Source organism: Anabrus simplex, chromosome 6 (genome assembly GCF_040414725.1).
Source record: "Anabrus simplex isolate iqAnaSimp1 chromosome 6, ASM4041472v1, whole genome shotgun sequence".
Taxonomy (NCBI): domain Eukaryota; kingdom Metazoa; phylum Arthropoda; class Insecta; order Orthoptera; family Tettigoniidae; genus Anabrus; species Anabrus simplex.
The window spans coordinates 236,423,917-236,442,946 of NC_090270.1; the positions used below are offsets into that span (position 1 = coordinate 236,423,917).

At 39.0% G+C, this 19,030-nt stretch overlaps 1 protein-coding gene across 1 annotated transcript in view; it reads left to right on the forward strand.

Moving 5' to 3' along the window:
* FoxK (forkhead box K) overlaps positions 1-19,030 on the forward strand; it is a 278,192-nt gene that overhangs the window by 189,065 nt on the left and 70,097 nt on the right. The window contains exon 8 of the mRNA XM_067150284.2: positions 13,928-14,062. Within this exon, the coding sequence (XP_067006385.1) occupies positions 13,928-14,062 (135 nt within the window). The remainder of the gene's footprint in view (positions 1-13,927; positions 14,063-19,030) is intronic.

The window sequence follows — 19,030 nt, forward strand, 5'->3', positions numbered from 1 at the left end:
ACGAACACACAGAACAGTCTTCTGTTCCGTCGTCTCCAGCCCACCAACTTACTGGTCTCTCCGACACCGCAACAACCGTTCCTCATTCAGACCTCGGGGGGACACTAGTATCAGCCAGCACTGACTTCACCACAGAGTCCATCAGTGACTGTGACACCACCATGGAGCTCAAATTTGACTGACTGTCCCCGGTTAGCCTCTTTTTTATATCTCGATGATTTGAGCCAGAATTGTCACAAGGTGAATAGAGGCAGAACATTCCCGTTTTATCTCCAAGAAACTCGCAGGTAAGCCGCCTGACGAGAACAATATACAGAAAGGCCGGCCCCACCCTACAAGCTGGCTGAGAGGTCCCACATCGTATTAAGTTACTAGCCCAACCTGGAAGTACCGAAAGGGGCTACCACTATGCCTACAAATTGCTATGTCGCAGGTTTCAGGTTGGGTTAAGATAAACTCTCAAATGAAAATTTATATTTTGTTTCTCTCCCCAAAGATCCCTTTCTGTTCTCAAAAATGCCAAAATCATAACAATATTTAGGTACGCTGAGTTATGTTGTATGTGGTATGTTTAGTCCTCAGCCCAAAGGCTGGTTGGATCGTCAACAGCTCCGCTATCAGCTGTCATAGATGGCCTCGGTCTCACTGAAGAGGCCTAGTAGGGAAATGAGGAGTGAGATAGTTTCCCATTGCTTTCCTCACTGAGCCAGAAGTTGCTGTTACATATCAGTCTGCCTAGCCCACTGAAATGCATGCATCAACCGACCCTAGAGCAACATTTTCACACCATTCATAGCAGGGACTGGCTGCATAGGGAATGGCATTACTAGCATCACTTATACCTCAGTTACTTTCATTTTGTCAAACCCGAGGATAAGACTGAGACAGATCAATGAAAGTAACAAAATTGCTCTAGCCTATACCAGAAGACATAGAACACTGTAAACACTAGGGTTGGGCACTATGTCCCTGTTTCGGCACTATGTGCCGGTGCACAATTATGTTCCTCTGTTCCAGAACACCGAGTGCCAATTGTTCCGAAACATTCTCAAGCGAGCCGGAGACACTGACTCGCTGTCCCATCAGAAGCGCCACTATGCACTGCCCTTCGCCTACTAGCTGAACTGTGCAGCGGGCGCACGAGACGCATGACTGTAACTGCGCAGTGTAGAGAGAACTTCGAGAGGCAACATTACATGCTCCGCGCCAGTGGGAACTGGGAATGTGCCTGTACGGAACGTGCTGTGTGGTGTGTGCCTGTGTGTATTTATGGCCATGGTCCAGCATAAAGCTGCAGGAAAGGTGAACGAACAGTCGGAACACTGAAATTTGCGCCCACTAATCACATTTAAAGGCTGCTTTTAGGTTAAGATTTTCCCAGTCAATATAAAATACACATAACACGGTTACAATGGCAGTGCAGGTGTTTAAAAGTAACCAATTCAAGAATATTTTCACCAATTGAATGTATTGGCCTGTATTGTGAGTAATTAATATCTCGAAAATTTCCCTCAACACTTTCTCGGGGATTGACGTTAAACATTAATTTGGACTTTAAGGAAACTTTTAAGCCCAAGAAAAATATGGGTTGTCGCTTTGGAATTAAAAATATAACTGGATGAATGCATTGTTGTACTTTTGTGCTGTTAGGCCGGGCGCACATTGAGAAGCAGTTGGCCGCAGAGCAGGGAAGAGCAGAGCAGAACAGCGCGAAGCTTACGAAACTGCGAAGTGGACGTGTGCGCACATTGCCATGCAGGGTCTCGTCGGTTTTCAGAAATAACATGTTTTCTTTAGACTCTGTGATACTGGGGCATCCAGTATAAAGAGGCTCTTTTTTTTCTTTTTCTTCAAGCATTCGCGATTTTTCTCATTTTGTTAGTCATCTTCACAATTTCCCTTGTGCTGATGGCAACACGGTTATTCAGCTTAAGACAATCGCAATAAAAACAACCACCTTCGCCAGTTTACAAGACTGAACAATATTTCTATGTTACCGATGTTCGGCGTTCATATGGACTAAGCAAAGAATTTAATTCATGATTATTTTTTATATTTTTACGTCGCACCGACACAGATAGGTCTTATGGCTACGATGGAATAGGAAAGGGCTAGGAATGGGAAGAAAGCGAGTGTGGCCTTAATTAAGGTACAGCCCCCCCCAGCATTAGCCTGGTGTGAAAATGGGAAACCACGGAAAACTATCTTCACGGTTGCCGACAGTGGGGTTCGAACCCCCTATCTCCCGAATGCAAGCTCATAGCAAGGCGATCCTAACCGCACGACCAACTTGCATGGTAAATTAATTAATATGATCACAGTGGGGGGGAAGGAAAGATATGTATTTACAAATGTACTGCTAGATTTTCATCTAGTTGTCACAAGACACAAGATACTAAAATCAATCAACTTTGACATTCTGTTGTGAACGCGTTTGCATTTATATTTGACAAGACATGATAAATGATTTTCCGTATTTATCTCTTCACATAAATGTGATGATGGATGACGGCGACGGAGTCGGCGATGATGCTCTCCATAATCAGCATTAGATCTTTGTCTTAAATTCTATATGTTGTGAAAATTTGCGTCACGGATTGTTTCATAGATATATGAGGATTACATTCTTTTGTTTGCTGTTTGTTTAAAGTCGCACTAACATATCGAAGGTTTTCGGCGACGGAAGGGTGGAAGATTGGGAAGGTAGCGGGCGTCGCCTTACTTAAGGTACAGCCCCAGCATTTGCCTAGTGTGAAAATGGGAAACCACGGAAAACCATCTTCAGGACTGCCGACAGTGGGGTTCGAACCCACTATCTCCCAAATGCAAGCTCACAGATGCGCGACCCTAACCGCACGGCCACTTGCTCGGTGGATTACATTTTAGGCCTTTCTCTAAACTACCTTGTAACGCAGCGTGAATAAAATGATTTATAGCCTAGACTGTAGTGCCTTATTCCCCGAATTTACATACCGATTTTCATTAAATTCTGTTCAGCCATTTTCTCACGAACTTACATACATACATACATACATACATACATACATACATACATACATACATACATACATACATACTGCATTGCAGTCCACATGATTCACATAGTACCTACAAAATATGGTGAGACTGAATGGCTGTGGTAATTTTCTCCTCCAGTTCTTAACTAACTGCGTGACACGTGTGCAGGAAACTGGGTTTCGAAGACAGCGCGTGGTAGGTGGAAGTAGGTGCAGAACCGGCCTGCTCTGCTCTGTCCTGCCCTGTCTGTCAACTTGCGATGGTGCAATGATTTGTGTGGATTACAAAAATCTGCTCTGCGCTGCACTGCTTTAGCTGCTTCGCCTGCGTCCCAATGTGCGCCCCGTCTTATGCTCTCTGCACTTCGAATTGCTTCCCTCTCAACTTCCATTTACTTTCTTCAATATCTCGAAAATTTCCATCAGCATTTTCTCGGGGATTGACGTTAAAAATTAATTTGGACTTTAAGGACACTTTTAAGCCCAAGAAAAATATGGGTCATCGCTTTGGAATTAAAGATATAACTGGATGAAAAAATGTTGACACTCCAACACAGGGCGGCACACAGCCGGTATCGACAGGCAGACACAGCCAAGGCCAACTAATCTACTGTATCTAGTGCGGCCTTGGCACAGCACGTTCGGTTCAGCCACATTCCAGCTGAAGCGGAGCATGTCCTGTTGCCTCTCGAAGTTCTCTCTAGGACGCAGTTAGTCCTGTGTCCCGTGTCTCGGCACTCTGTACCGAAACACTCCGCCTCAAGCTCCTAATGTTGCGGAACAAGCGAATGTTCCGGTCTGCCCAACCCTAGTAAACACTTACGTCCCACCAGCAAAAGCATTGACTTGTGTTAATATTTTGAAACGCTTCTTTCAATTTCGTGAAGAAGCAAGCACATTTATGAACATGAAACAGAAAGAAATGACAGAATTGGATGTTGAGAACTGGATATGGGATTTAAAGCAACATTTAAATATTTTAAATAAATTGATTACAAGTGGAAGACGAGCTTGCAAATGAAGTGTATAGCTACAGCAGGATGAATAGAAATGACTAGTGTGACAACTCCCTCTGTATTGCACGTTAACAGGCACGGCGTGAATGTTCTCTGCCAACTGCAGTGCTGCTGTCAATCTAAAGGCAAGTAGGGGTGCATTTTGTCGACTTGAAGCGGAAGTGTGTGAACATTTTCCAATCTATTTCGGTAGTCGTAAATGCACAAAATATCTGGTGTTAACAATTTGTGAACTGAATTGTCAAAAATATTATTTGGGAAGTAGGATTTAAACTTTGGCATATGTTTCAAATAATACTGGATGTGACTATGCCTACAAATTGCTATGTCGCAGGTTTCAGGTTGGGTTAAGATAAACTGTCAAATGAAAATTGACATTTTGTTTTTCTCCCCTTAAAGATCCCTTTCTGTTCTCAAAAATGCCAAAATCATGTACCGGTGCAGCTCAGGAAGAATTCGCAGCAAGCTTACCTTATATCATCCACCAATCTACAGTGGCTTCTTTCAGGAATTCAAAAATGAGTGTAATTCATCACTTTTGTGCAAGCAAAGTGACAAACTCTGCAGCATGTCTCAGTTCTCTGCAAAACAATTCAGAGGAGGTCAAAGGCAGTCCGTTTTCAGCCCTAGCGAGTCTAGAAGAACATAGCAAATCATCCAGCTGTCTCGCTTACCCATCAAATAAAGTGTTATTGATGTTTCCTCATGTAGAGGAAGTTGTGAGAAATCTTACTGTATGAGGAGCATTACATTATGGCCAGAAATATTTCAGGAATGCCTGGATAGTTTACTTTTAATTACTGCGTCTCAAGGACTAGGTTGCTGTAGTGAACATGCCTAGGACTTTGTTCCAAAATTAATTTTCCACTGCATAAAATGCTGATTCTCTTTCTGAATGAAAGAAGTACCGGTAACGAAAGAAATGCAAGCTTGTACAACCGCAAAACCTACCTGGAAAATATCCCAGGTGTCGAGTTTTAACTGATTACTGGTGTGAGTAAGATTCATAATTAAGTTGAGCATGTTAACATATAAATGAAGCAGTTATGTAGAAACACGTGTATGGGATATTTATTTATAAGTCACATCGCAGCCTCTCCCCCTTTTTTTTTTTTTTTTTTTTTTTTTCTTTTTTTCTTTTTATAACTGATGATTGCAACTGTGTTTGATTTGGTGGTAAATTACCAAGTAGACACACAAATGTTTGCGATATTAAGTTACTGATGAAGTAATTTCTGAAGTAATGTTATGTCATTACCAAATGTTAAATTTGTCCTATGTATTTTTCATAGATATCTTTCAAGACAGTGAACACAATATCTTATTTTACATCAAACATATAACGCACCTAAATACAGTCATCCATCAGTAAACAGAATGCACAATAATTAATACATCGTTTTAAGTAATTTATTTCAGCGAAAAATTCTGAATTAAGTTGCATCATATCCCATTTAGAAACATCTTCAGAGTCAGCTGATGTCTATAGAGCTACACTAGCGCCGCATGGTAAAGGAACATATCAAGCAGCACAAGTCGTCACACTATATATTTGTTTGTCCTGGTTACGTGTTAGCATTCCAAAACAAATTGAAAGTATTTCAACAGTAGTTAGAGAATGGTGAGTTTCCACACTTTTTACTTGAACAGTCTAGTGCCATATGATCAGTTTATAAAATTGATTGACTTATTGAAGAAACAGATTTAAAGACTTCCCTATGAATGTTGGGAAAATTTGTTTGCTCAAAAATACATTTGCTGTTGACTTCAATTAATGCACCTGTGCAACTACAGCTGGAATTGATAGAATTTTAGTGCTGTTACCAATTAAAAAAACAAGTTCACAGAAGGAAATCTTAATTTTTACAGGGCACTTACTAATGAGAAGTTTCTGGCTTTCTTAAAATTCACAAGAAAATACTTATGGGCATTTGTGAGTGCCTACATTTGTGAACAAACTTCTCAAGAATGAAGATGATAAAATAAATATTACATTCCTGCACCACTGTTGAATACCTGCATTCTATTCTGAGGTTGACTTTGTAAATCTATCTCCAGATATTTCAGCATTGTCACTTCATGTGAATGCCCAAACATTTAATTATTTTTCTCAGTTTGTTTTCTATTGCCAAATAGCCATATGCGTGGGTGGGTGGGTGGGTGGGTGGGTTGGTTGGTTGGTTGGTTGGTTGGAGGAAGGGAAAGTGGTGAATATGACTTAAATACCGTATTTGCTCGTGTATTAGACCCTCTCGCGTATTAGACCCCCCTTGGCTTTTCGAGACGAAAATGAAAAAAAAATCTTGCATACACGACCCCCTAACATAATTCATCAGAGAAGAACAACAATTCCGCTTCGAAGCGGGTACAAGCCTGCATACACGACCCCCTAACATAATTCATCAGAGAAGAACAACAGTTCCGCTTCAAAGCGGGTACAAGCCTTACTGCAGCTCTGATGACATCACACAAATATGTGAATAGTTTCATCCGTACGACCTACACAATGAAAACACACGTCAAAGTCATGCGGTACATCTGTGTTTCGTAGTTAAGAAATGTCCACCTCAGTAGCGTAGGCCTACTGCAGCTCTGATGACGTCGCACAAATAGGTGAATAGTTTTGTGTCCGACCTGCGCATTGCAAGCACACATCAGTCATGTACTGTATATATGTCTGTGTTTTGTAGTTAAGAATGTCCGCCAGCGTAAGGGTTAGGGCAATTAGCTGCCATTCTCGGGAACCTGAGTTCGATTCCCAGTACCGTATTGCCAGAGATTTACGAATGGCAGGAAGGTTGATATGCGGTAAAAATGGTGCATGCAACTCCTTTTACCTGGGGGCCTATCTAAAAAGAGCTGCACCACCATGGTATAAGGAAACTAGTTTACTTTACTTAAGAAATAATCATGGTTGTTGCTATTAATATAGCAAAAGAAGTAAGTATAAATAACCATCTAATCGATACTTTATTAATGCCTCAGGCAAATTGAATAAAATTAAAACTTACAGGACATGTTTCGACCACTTAGTGGTCCTCTTCCGCTGTATAAATAAAGAACTAGAAAGAAAAACATTATGACAATAAGCACAAATCCAAGTTCTTTGGAGACTCCTTTGATAAAAATGGAGGTCATCAGAATAGGTCATCCTGCCTCTCGTTCTTGTTTGGAAAAGATGTTTATTCTGCGCTGTCTAGAGGGTCTGACTTTGAGCGCAACCTGGTGAAGTAACGATGTGATACAGTTTGACAGTTCATGGAAAGCTCTGGAGAGAAGGGAAGTAGAGTTTTATCGTCATCTAAGATAACATGTGAGGGAGGAGGGGGATTGGGCTGTGCTTCTGCGATGTCGTGTTTGATTATATCTCTTGTTCGTCTAGTCTGTTTCATGTCTACCCATTCTAAGTATTTGCTAATATTCTCATATAAGATGTTTTTATGCTCGTTGTTTTCATTGAGATTCTCTTCACCGTTTTCCAATTTATCAAGTACGATGTGGATGTTTTCTAGGTTGTTCATAAGATTACCTTTATTAATCATACAGATAATTTGAAGGTCCTGTTTTATATTGGTGAATTTGTGGTTGGACTCTTTCATATGGGATCCCATGGCAGAGAATCTTTTGTATCTTTCAGCATTGACATGTTCTTGATATCTAATTGAGAAGTTCCTTCCAGATTGTCCCACGTAAGTTTTTTTACATGTCACATTAAAGGACTCGATCTCTGGCTTCGATATGTTGATGATACCTATGCCATAATTAACAAGGAAATAAATGATAGTCACAGTATCCTTAATACTTTGAATAATTTAGACCAAACATAAAATTTACAGCTGAAGAAGAAGAGAAAGGCATACTCAATTTTCTGGATATCCAAACAATTCGTAAAGACAACCATTTCCAATTTAAAATATACAGGAAACCCACTTTTACCCCGACTACAATCAAAAGTGATTCTTTACATCCCATCTCGCAAAAGAAATCAGCTTATTATAGTTTCGTCAACAGAGCCTTTGAAATTCCGCTAACAGAAACAGACAGAAAAAAGGAACTTTCTTTCATTCGTCAACAGGCTCTACATAATGGTTTCAGTTTGAAATTCATCAATAAAATCATCACTAAATGCAAATACCAACAACAAATTAAACTTAAACAGCATTCAGAAAAAGAAAAAGGATATGTAAAATTCACCTTTAATAACCCGAAGATTTACGAAATCACCAACTTATTCAAGAAACACAATACCAAGGTAGCATTCTCTACAAACAACAACACGAAACATAGATTCTTTAGTCATAATAAAGCTAATAAACTTAAAGATGACGAATTCCAGGAATCGGGTATTTATAAGCTGACTTGTGCTCAATGTAAAAAAATTTACGTGGGACAGTCTGGAAGGAACTTCTCAATTAGATATCAAGAACACGTCAATGCTGAAAGATACAAAAGATTCTCTGCCATGGGATCCCATATGAAAGAGTCCAACCACAAATTCACCAATATAAAACAGGACCTTCAAATTATCTGTATGATTAATAAAGGTAATCTTATGAACAACCTAGAAAACATCCACATCGTACTTGATAAATTGGAAAACGGTGAAGAGAATCTCAACGAAAACAACGAGCATAAAAACATCTTATATGAGAATATTAGCAAATACTTAGAATGGGTAGACATGAAACAGACTAGACGAACAAGAGATATAATCAAACACGACATCGCAGAAGCACAGCCCAATCTCCCTCCTCCCTCACATGTTATCTTAGATGACGATAAAACTCTACTTCCCTTCTCTCCAAAGCTTTCCATGAACTGTCAAACTGTATCACATCGTTACTTCACCAGGTTGCGCTCAAAGTCAGACCCTCTAGACAGCGCAGAATAAACATCTTTTCCAAACAAGAACGAGAGGCAAGATGACCTATTCTGATGACCTCCATTTTTATCAAAGGAGTCTCCAAAGAACTTTTATTTGTGCTTATTGTCATAATGTTTTTCTTTCCAGTTCTTTATTTATACAGCTGAAGAGGACCACTAAGTGGTCGAAACATGTCCTGTAAGTTTTAATTTTATTCAATTTGCCTGAGGCATTAATAAAGTATCGATTAGGTGGTTATTTATACTTACTTCTTGATTAAACATCGATACGGTCATGAAATGGACAACTTGTAATTAATATAGCAGGCGAGATTATGAACAAAGTGATCTCTTAACTTGGGCCAATATAGTGGTTTTTTTTTTTTAGAATTAGGTTTAAAACTTAATAAAAACAATCCAATCATAACTATTGTTTTACTCACCAATGTACCTCATGAATAATAATAATTTATTATTATTATTATTTTACGTCTGCACTTAACGGTTTTCGGAGACGTCAAACGAAACATACTACGGATGAAAATAAACATTATGATAATAAAACACATTAGCGCCACACCTGTAGATTTAAAGATATGAACTTCATTAATGTTTCCGTATTGAATTGAGATTAACGATAAGATACCTATTAGGTTCAACCTTTTCAATACTAATTAAGTACGTATTTAAGTTACAAATACCTTTTATTCAACTTTGGGACCGGTTTCGACATATGTCATCATCAGCCATAAGAAGATCACAATATATAAGCAAAGACACAATCTGTAACTGACTATTCACACCATGTGTCATAACAGAAGAGTAACGGCTTAATAATTAAATCTGACGGAGTGAAACATTGAAGTAAACATAAAGTCTCTCATTATTCAAGGAATAAAAGAAGGTTCTTCAATATGTAGTCTTTGTGCATCCGTTCAATAGAAGGCTCCGAGAGGCTTCCAAAGTAAAGAGTCATTTAAGACACGCACACGTGATATGCGTCAACCAGAGTGTCGAGAACATATTTGAGTCACTTGTAATTTATACCTGATAAAATTTTAATACTGATGAATATGAAATCAGTCAGTGGTAAAAGACGTTAGTCTTGTAGGAAGGAGATATAAAATGTGGTAGGTCTGGAGGGGAAGAAAAAGATCTTTTTAGGGGATTAGTAGGTTTAAGGTGGGTCTTGTGAACAATGTAGTGGGGGTTTGTAACATGATAGGGTACTGTGTATCGTAGTAAATATTGACCTCCTATTCAGAAGATTAAAAATACTTAAATACTTTAATTAAAAAATCAAACAGAATATTAGTTTTTTCAGAGACTTTGTTCAGATTCGAATTGTAGTTGAAGAACTGGTCTAAGTGAATGAAGCAATTTTCTGCGACGTCAAGAATAGGGCCTTTGTCCATATTCATGAGCACCTCTATATCTTGTTGTATGTTACTGAAGCTATGCTTTGAATCTTGAATGAGCTGGCCAACTGCCGAGTATCTGTTATATTTAATAGCATTAACATGTTCCATTGTGTATTTTTAATCTTGCCGTCGTGGAACTTCTTGCACTATGCGGGCACTTGAGAGCATACCTAACTTAAACAGTGTGGTCTCTCTTATCTCATTTACAGCTGTTTATGTAAATCTTGATGTGATGAATGTGGAGAACAAGCATGAAACATGCTTAAAAATAAGGGTTTGCCTGTCAACAACAGCAGTTATCCAAAGAACGCTTCCAGTCACTATGTATTACATTTGAAAGAACAACTTGACATACATAGTTATCAGCTGGTTGTTTGGTGTGGCTTTATTCGGAAGGAGTGGCTTCTGCTCCACATACACCAACTGGGAATATCAGACCATCTCCAGAAACTATTTCGGAATAGATTTACATTGTTTGGAATTTTATAATCGAGAACTAATAAATAATAATGTTATATGTTTTACGTCCCACTAACTACTCTTTTACGGTTTTCGGAGATGCCGAGGTACCGGAATTTAGTCCCGCAGGAGTTCTTTTATGTGCCAGTAAATCTACCGACACGAGGCTGACGTATTTGAGCACCTTCAAATACCACCGAACTGACCCAGGATCGAACCTGCCAAGTTGGGGTCAGAAGGCCAGCGCCTTAACCGTCTGAGCCACTCAGCCCTGCAAATCGGGAACTAAACTGTTTTTTTTTTTTTTTTTTTTTTTTTTTTTTTTTTTTTTTTTTAAAGACGGGACCTCGAATGCTCTCGATGCATGGCTGGGTGGCTGACGAGATGGCAGTGAAGATAACATTATCCTATATGATGATACCATACCCTTGTCTTAACCCTTTTCTCTACGGGATCGATAATGAAGTGAGACGAATCTTCGTAGCAAGTTTTTACGAGCGTATGCCCTTCCTGACTTTAACCTAATGAAAGTAATTAATGAGATGAAACGAATGATGTGGTACAAGTAACTAAAACTGGCTATATTTACTTTATATGTGGGCCTAAAAGTCGTGTTCACCATCTATTATCTTTTTACATTTAGAAATACCGCTTTCCAACTATTATAGCCAGTATAACTGAAATACATTCATAAGTTTGTTAAGGAATAGTGTAGAATGTTTACATATATAATTTATAGCCTAAAATCCATGTGTTCACTGCACAAAGTTTGAGCTTATTGTATATTGGACCCCCCCTCCCTTACTTTCTTGGGCTGTAAAAGTGGGGGGGGGAAAGGGGGAGGTGTAATACTCGAGTAAATACGGTACACCTACATCCTCATCTTGAAAGCGAGGTGTTTTGGTGTGTGTGATAATAAAGGCGGAGACAAAAATAGTAGCGGGGAGGGGTGTTGGATACCCAAAGACAAAGAAAGAATGGCATGCAATAGCTTAGGGCCACACTGAGTTGAATGCGGTAATATTGTTGTCCGCCGCTCCGCTAGCTAACAGATCTGCTATCCATTACGCCTGCAAACTAAGTTCAACTTCTCTGAGCTGGACATATTACACAAGCGAATTTAATGCCAGTGAGTAAATTTACAAGTGAGTAGATAGTAAATTCGCCCAGTGGGTTTGAGGCTTAAATCAGCATCGATTATTTACTCTGCCTTCCGCTGGACTAACCTTGTTTTCTTCATTCTGTGTACTTGTTTATACAAGTTCTGATCTTACTGGGACTGTTCTAAGGAAAAATCCTTTCATCCTTTTGAGTTGTAACTTACATAAAAAAAATGTCTGCATCCTTAATCAGCTGGGTCCAGTAAGAATTTCTGACTTGCTTTTTGCGGGGAAACTTACGACTTTTTTTCTCAATTTTCTTTATTTCTGATCACTACAATTGATAGTTCATAGCTGATGATTTACATGATGATCCCTTCTGATCTTGTTCCTTCTTGGGTCCATCTTGCTGGGCAGTCTGAGCCAGCTTTCTTCTATTCCTAATTATCCCTATTATAATCATATTTACAACACCTCTGGCCTAACTGAAATCTTTAGATACATATTACTGTTCTTTTTTACTTGTCTTCATGAGCTACACCACTTGTCCTGTTGTAAACCAAGAATATAGTAAAGTCTTGATATTAGATGTTTAAGCCAATCTGTCATACACTTCAGATAAGGGAATAGACAGTTATTGTTGATCATCGTCTGTAGTTGATTAGTTACTCCCCTGCCTTTAAATCAAAGCTATCCAGTGATCTGCAGGTAACAGGGAAAAAGGAACTGTGTAAAATAAGTATTATCCACTGATAATGAGTAAAAGGCAACCAATAAAAGCTTGGATATTATTGATGCTGTTAAACTGTGCAAATGAGATAAAGAGGAAGAAGAGGATTGTATTTAGAATGTGCAAGGGAAGTGAATAATAACAACAGCAGCTGTATTGCCATGGCTACCTTGTGCAGGCATTTTGATTTGATGGCAGTAGTCTGCTACTGTGTCAATTTTGATATTTGTTGTACATGCTGGCAGATAAACCTGTTTTCTTGGATGATCTATAGCTGAATTTTAAATAATTTTGTCAGGTAAGCACCAGGTGTGCCAGGGTCTGCCTAGCCGAGCCAGTAAAAGCGTTACATCAAAGATGTAAATCTTGTTTCAATACGGAACCTAAATATGAAATTCTTAACGTTAAACAGTAAAAGCGTGCTCAGTTCACCCAGAAGGACATGGGTTCGAATCCCCATTAGGAAGTCTACTCAGCCTATATGAGAAATGGGTACCAGGTTAACTCCTTGGGCCAAAGGCGGCTGGGCACAGAGCTAACCACTCGACCCCATCAAGTGCCAAGGTTACGGATAGTGGAAGTCTTTACCTTTCCCTCCTCCAAGGGCCTTCATGGCCTGTATGGAGATGACTGCTTGCTTTCTTTCTTTCTTTCTTTCTTTCTTTCTTTCTTTCTTTCTTTCTTTTTTTTCCCAAGTGTGTCACCAGAGATGTTTTACATGATTACATCGCACAACATGGAAATCTATCTTTCCGGCAAGAAACTGGCTACTTCAAGCCACGATCCTGGGATGCAACGGCTGACATTATCGCTGATCCGCAGAGGGAGCTGTGAATCACAATAAGAAAACTGTAATATTCCAAGCACCCTGTAGTGCATGGTGCTGCTGGATTGACCGTGGAAACATTGCAGCCATAGTTGAAAGTCAAATTCAGAAACAAAAAAAACATTGATACATAATTTTAATAACATAATATTAGGTCATTTGGAGTGTTAAATTCATAGGGAAATTTAAAGAACTTGGAAGGGCAATTATAGATTGAAATGTACATATTTTATGTTTGTGCCTTTCAGTAAAATCTGCATAATTTGTGTTGGTCTCTATGCCATTCAATGTAATCTGTTTGAGACTCTGTATAACATTATAACAGCCAAAATATCACCTATCTAGGCATTTCTTTCCCTTTTAATATTGGACCTTAGAATTTATAACACCAAAATATCACCTGTCTAGTTATTTCTGTCCTACCTCCAACATTTAACACTGATGCAAGGAACTTTCCCAGACATTGCTTATATAGTTTTGTAACTTTTTGAACAGGTGTTACTTTTGTCACCAGTGGAGTCGTGGGACAGCACCAACAAGTGTCTGTAGTTGGCAAGTCTCGTTTGATGTTGCCTGCTCAGCAGATCACTGTGGTTACCAATGGTGTTGGAGGGGAAGTGTCTCGAGAAGGTGGGTATATTGTATGGTCCTGTGTTGTGTTGTGTAGTGTAAATTGCTACAGTAAAACCTCTGTTATCCATCACACTTTCAACTGTCAGTTTCTGATAACTGTCACATTGTTCAAACCATGTCACTCACCTCCCTCCTTCCCACACCCATTGATATGAGAGGTGCAGCCAATCTGGGACTTCAGTCTTAGTTTACGACTAGTTCAATTAGTGTGATTGATTGTTCATAGTATAACCTCTGTTTTTGCATCATATTATTTTTTGCAAAGTGTTGTCACCAGTTTAATTTGAATTCCTAAAATGGCTGAGAAACTTAAACACATATTGTTGAGATTATCTAAGAAAATGGAAATTATTAAATGTCTAAGAAATGGTGGAAGTGCTACAAGTATTGCACCCATTTATAGTATCGAGCAAATGACAGTCTGTAAAATCGGTTGTGATGTGAACAAAATTTACAACCATATTTTGTAAATACAAACTACCCATGGTAACGTGTAAGCTCGCAAAACAATGAAATTGGCAAAGAATTATCAGTAGGACACTACAATATACCAGTGGTATGTTCCCTTTTGTATTGGTAGGCATTAAGAGAAACGTAGAGTACTGTAATTGTTTTCTCATTTTATACTATTATCCGTCTCTTCTCATATCTGTCACAGCCTCGGCCTGACCCCTTGTACATTGATAATTGAGTTTCTTCTGTATGTACAGTTAGATAACCTTGAGTGCTTGCTTACCTTCTCTGGTTGCGATTATAGGATTGAATTCTTGAACAGTTGAACAGCATCAGAGGATGCCAGTTCTTTAGTCATTTCTTCATGAATCATATGTGTGTCAAGTTCCTTCCTGTTAGCTTTGTTTGTTTCCAATGCATTCCTAAACCATTAGATCAAATTAAGCTTTAGCTTGCTTGATCTCCCCTAAAGCATTTTGAAGTATTAAGCATGAGAGCTATGACAGTGTATATCATTGCTAATTGAATAGAGCCCAGGATTGTAGAAGTGTCAACCTTGCAAAGTATCCTGTGTAAGTATGCACTTGTATTTGTAAGACTCAACAGTAACATTTTGAGAATAATATTAACCTCATTGAAAAAAACTTGAATCCATTCTCCATGACTTAGTTAAGCTGTAAGCTCTACGGTAATTAAAGGGTACTTTAGTTTTACCACATCTAATGGAGCTATACTGTTCCCTGATTTCCTTGCTTCAATTAATATGTTAAAAGTTGAATGTCTTGGTCAAAAGTAAAAAAATGATTAACGTATATGGTACAAAAGACATTGGTTAAATTGAAATGAGTTAAAACATTTTTTAAACAAGATTTAAAAAGGAAATATTTTCCAACATGTACAGTTTTGACATATTATTTAACTCGTGTTCAGATCTAGTGATTAGTTATCATTCAAACGTTGATAAAATCATTTGTTGTTGCAACTTTCAAAGGTAGAAGTTATTTTATTGTTGTATTCTTGATTGAAGGCTTATTATTAAGTGCTATATTTGGTAAAAGCAAAGCAAAGTCATCACCGTACAGGCCATGGAGGTGCTTAGAGGAGTGGAAGGTAAAGGCTTCCACTATCTGTAATCTCGGCACTTCATGGGGTAGAGCGGTTAGCTCTATGCCCGGCCACTTTACCCCCAGGAATTAACCTGGTACTCATATGTGCACCTCCGGAAGTGGAAATCTCATTTCTTAAACTTTACAACTTCCTGACAGGATTCAAACCCACGTCCTTCCGGGCAAACCGCGCACGTCTTTACTGTCAAGGCCAGGCAGCCCCTGCTATATTTGATGTTTCATTAAAATTGTAATAGTGTCATTAACTGTCTTCTTTTGTATACACTAATATTGTGGTGTTGGCATGCTGCATCGATGTTGTGGCATTTTAATGTTAGCTTCTTTGATCAAAAAGAGAACAAGCTGTGGGACAGTTGTGATGTCACGATGTCGGGTGTATATGAACTCTTTTGCCCACTTGAATGTCACTTCGATATCAAGCTGCATTAAAGTTACCGAAACGGTATTTTTCGTGTGCAAGTGACTTACAATCATTCCCCCTATATAACATAATGAAAAATACAACTATGATATCATTGTCTGATCTATCCTGCTGCATAGCTCCATTACTTGGTTCCCCACAAACCTCGACAGACCGTGCCTGGCGGTCTTAAAAAAACAACGTGCTGCAGTGTATTTATGATTTCAACTTTGTCGATGGCGTGTGGAAATAATAGAGAGATGAATATCTGTACAAGATATGGCAAGACCAAGCATCAGTAAAATAATCTGCGAGAGAATGCTCCTGTAGAGTGGTTGTGTAGAGCGGATGTCTGACTACAGAGCAATGAGGAGGATATGGGAGGGAAGAATGGAGTAAAGGAAATCTCTGCAAAGATGTAGAAAATGTTGGCATGACCAGGTGATAGCAAACCTGGCAGTTGGTGGGGTGACTGGTGCTTACTAGTACAAGATAAAGGCAGATAACAAGCTGTAGCGAGTGCAACCAGGTGCCACCATCAATCAGTCATCATTGATCTGTAGTTCGGGCTGTCGCCCAGATGTTACTTTCCCTATCAATTGTTTACCTAGTCTTAAATTATTTCAAATAACTTGGAAAAATATTGAAAATTTCCCTTCATAAATTATTCTGATACCTAATTCATTTTCATATAAATTAATATTTGCCCCAATTTGTTCTCTTGTATTCAAACTTCATCTTCATATTACAGAGGTGCCAACTATTACGGATTGTCCGTAATTATTACGGATTTCACCTCACGATTACAGAGTTACGGTCAAAGGGGAAATTATTACGGAAAAGCTGACATTAACATGAAAAAATAGTTTTCGACGGAAACAAAAGAAAAGGAAAGATGTACAGTCCTTTCGAGCCTTTCTCCTAAATCATCTTTATTTCAATGCTTGTGAGTTGGCAACGATACTTATTCGATCGTGACTTCCTTTTACTACCAATAAGTGTTGTAAAATTCATTGTGAATGAAGGATTTCAGGCACTGCTCTTCTCCACTACAAATCCTTCAGTAATGTTGTATTTGCTGTGTTAAGTGTACCTGACAGTTGACAGAAAGATCGAGAAGGAAATAAGGCCTACATTAAGCACATCTGCACTGGTATCGCTTGTGGTTCAATAAACGAAAATGCCATCACAGTCGGCTGGATGCTTCAAGAAAAACTACACTGAAAAGCAGCTGCTGCGTGAGAAACAAGCTACAAGGAATGTTTTATCACAGAACCAACAGGTTGCGTGCAAATGTTATTGTGTAATATGATATGCTTTTGGATAGATTGCTAGAGGGAAGAGCAAAAGGGGTGTCATTATCAAGAAGGAAGGAGCATGCTTTGGACTTGAGTCGAAATTTTTCTCGGGGGCGGAGGGCGATTACTGATAATCCACTTCAAAGTTGGCACCTCTGATATTATGACCTTTGGAAGCTCCACTAAATCATATTTGTCTAAGAATTATTGTCATCAAGATAGACACCAAACCAATGCCCACCACAATAGTGCAGGTCTATATGCCTACTAGTTCAGCGGATGATGGAGAAATCGAAAGAATATATGAGGAGATAGAAGATTTAATACAATATGTAAAAGGTGATGAGAATCTAATTGTGATGGGAGACTGGAATGCAGTGGTAGGCCAAGGAAGAGAAGGTAGTACAGTAGGAGAATTTGGATTGGGACAAAGGAACGAAAGAGGAAGTCGGCTGGTTGAATTCTGCACTGATCATAATTTCAAACATCACAAACGATGGCAGTATACGTAGACGAGACCTGGAGACGCGGGAAGGTATCAAATAGGCTTCATTACGATTAGGCAGAGATTCAGAAACCAGATGTTGGATTGCAAAACTTTCCCAGGAGCAGACGTGGACCCTGACCACAACTTGTTGGTCATGAAATGCCATCTGAAGTTGAAGAAATTGAAGAAAGGAAAAAATGCAAAAAGATGGGATCTAGACAAGTTGAAAGAAAAGAGTGTGAGGGATTGTTTCAAGGAACACGTTGCACAAGGACTAAATGAAAGGGCTGAAGGAAATACTATAAAGGAAGAGTGGAGAGTCATGAAAAATGAAGTCAGTAGGGCTGCTGAAGAAATGTTAGGAAGGAAGAAAAGATCAACTAAGAATCAGTAGATAACTCAGGAGATACTACACCTGATTGATGAACGGCGAAAATACAAGAATGCTAGTAATGAAGAGGGGCAGAAAAGAATACAGGCGATTAAAGAATCAAGTGGATAGAAATTGCAAGGTAGCTAAGGAAGAATGACTGAAGGAGAAGAGCAAGGATGTCGAAGGCTGTATGGTCCTGGGAAAGGTAGATGCTGCATACAGGAAAATCAAGGAAACCTTTGGAGAAAGGAAATCTAGGTGTATGCATATTAAGAGCTCAGATGGAAAGCCACTTCTAGGGAAAGAAGACAAAGCAGAAAGATGGCAGGAGCATATCCAACAGTTGTATCAAGGTAAAATGTAGATAATTTGATTCTGGAACATGAAGAGGCTGTTGATGCTGACGAAATGGGAGACCCAATTTTGAGGACAGAGTTTGACAGAGCTGTGAGTGACCTAAATAGGAACAAGGCACCTGGAATTGATGATATTCCCTCTGAATTACTGACTGCCTTAGGAGAAACCAGCATGGCAAGGTTATTTCATTTAGTGTGCAAGATGTATGAGACACGAGAAGTCCCATCCGATTTTCGGCAGAATGTTGTTATACCTATTCCCAAGAAAGCCGGTGCTGACAGGTGTGAAAACTACCGCACCATTAGTTTAGTATATCATGCCTACAAAATTTTAACACGTATTATTTACAGAAGAATGGAAAAACGAGTTGAAGCTGAGTTGGGAGAAGATCAATTTGGCTTCAGAAGAAATGTAGGAACACGTGAAGCAATGCTGACTTCACGTCTGATCTTAGAAGATCGAATCAAGAA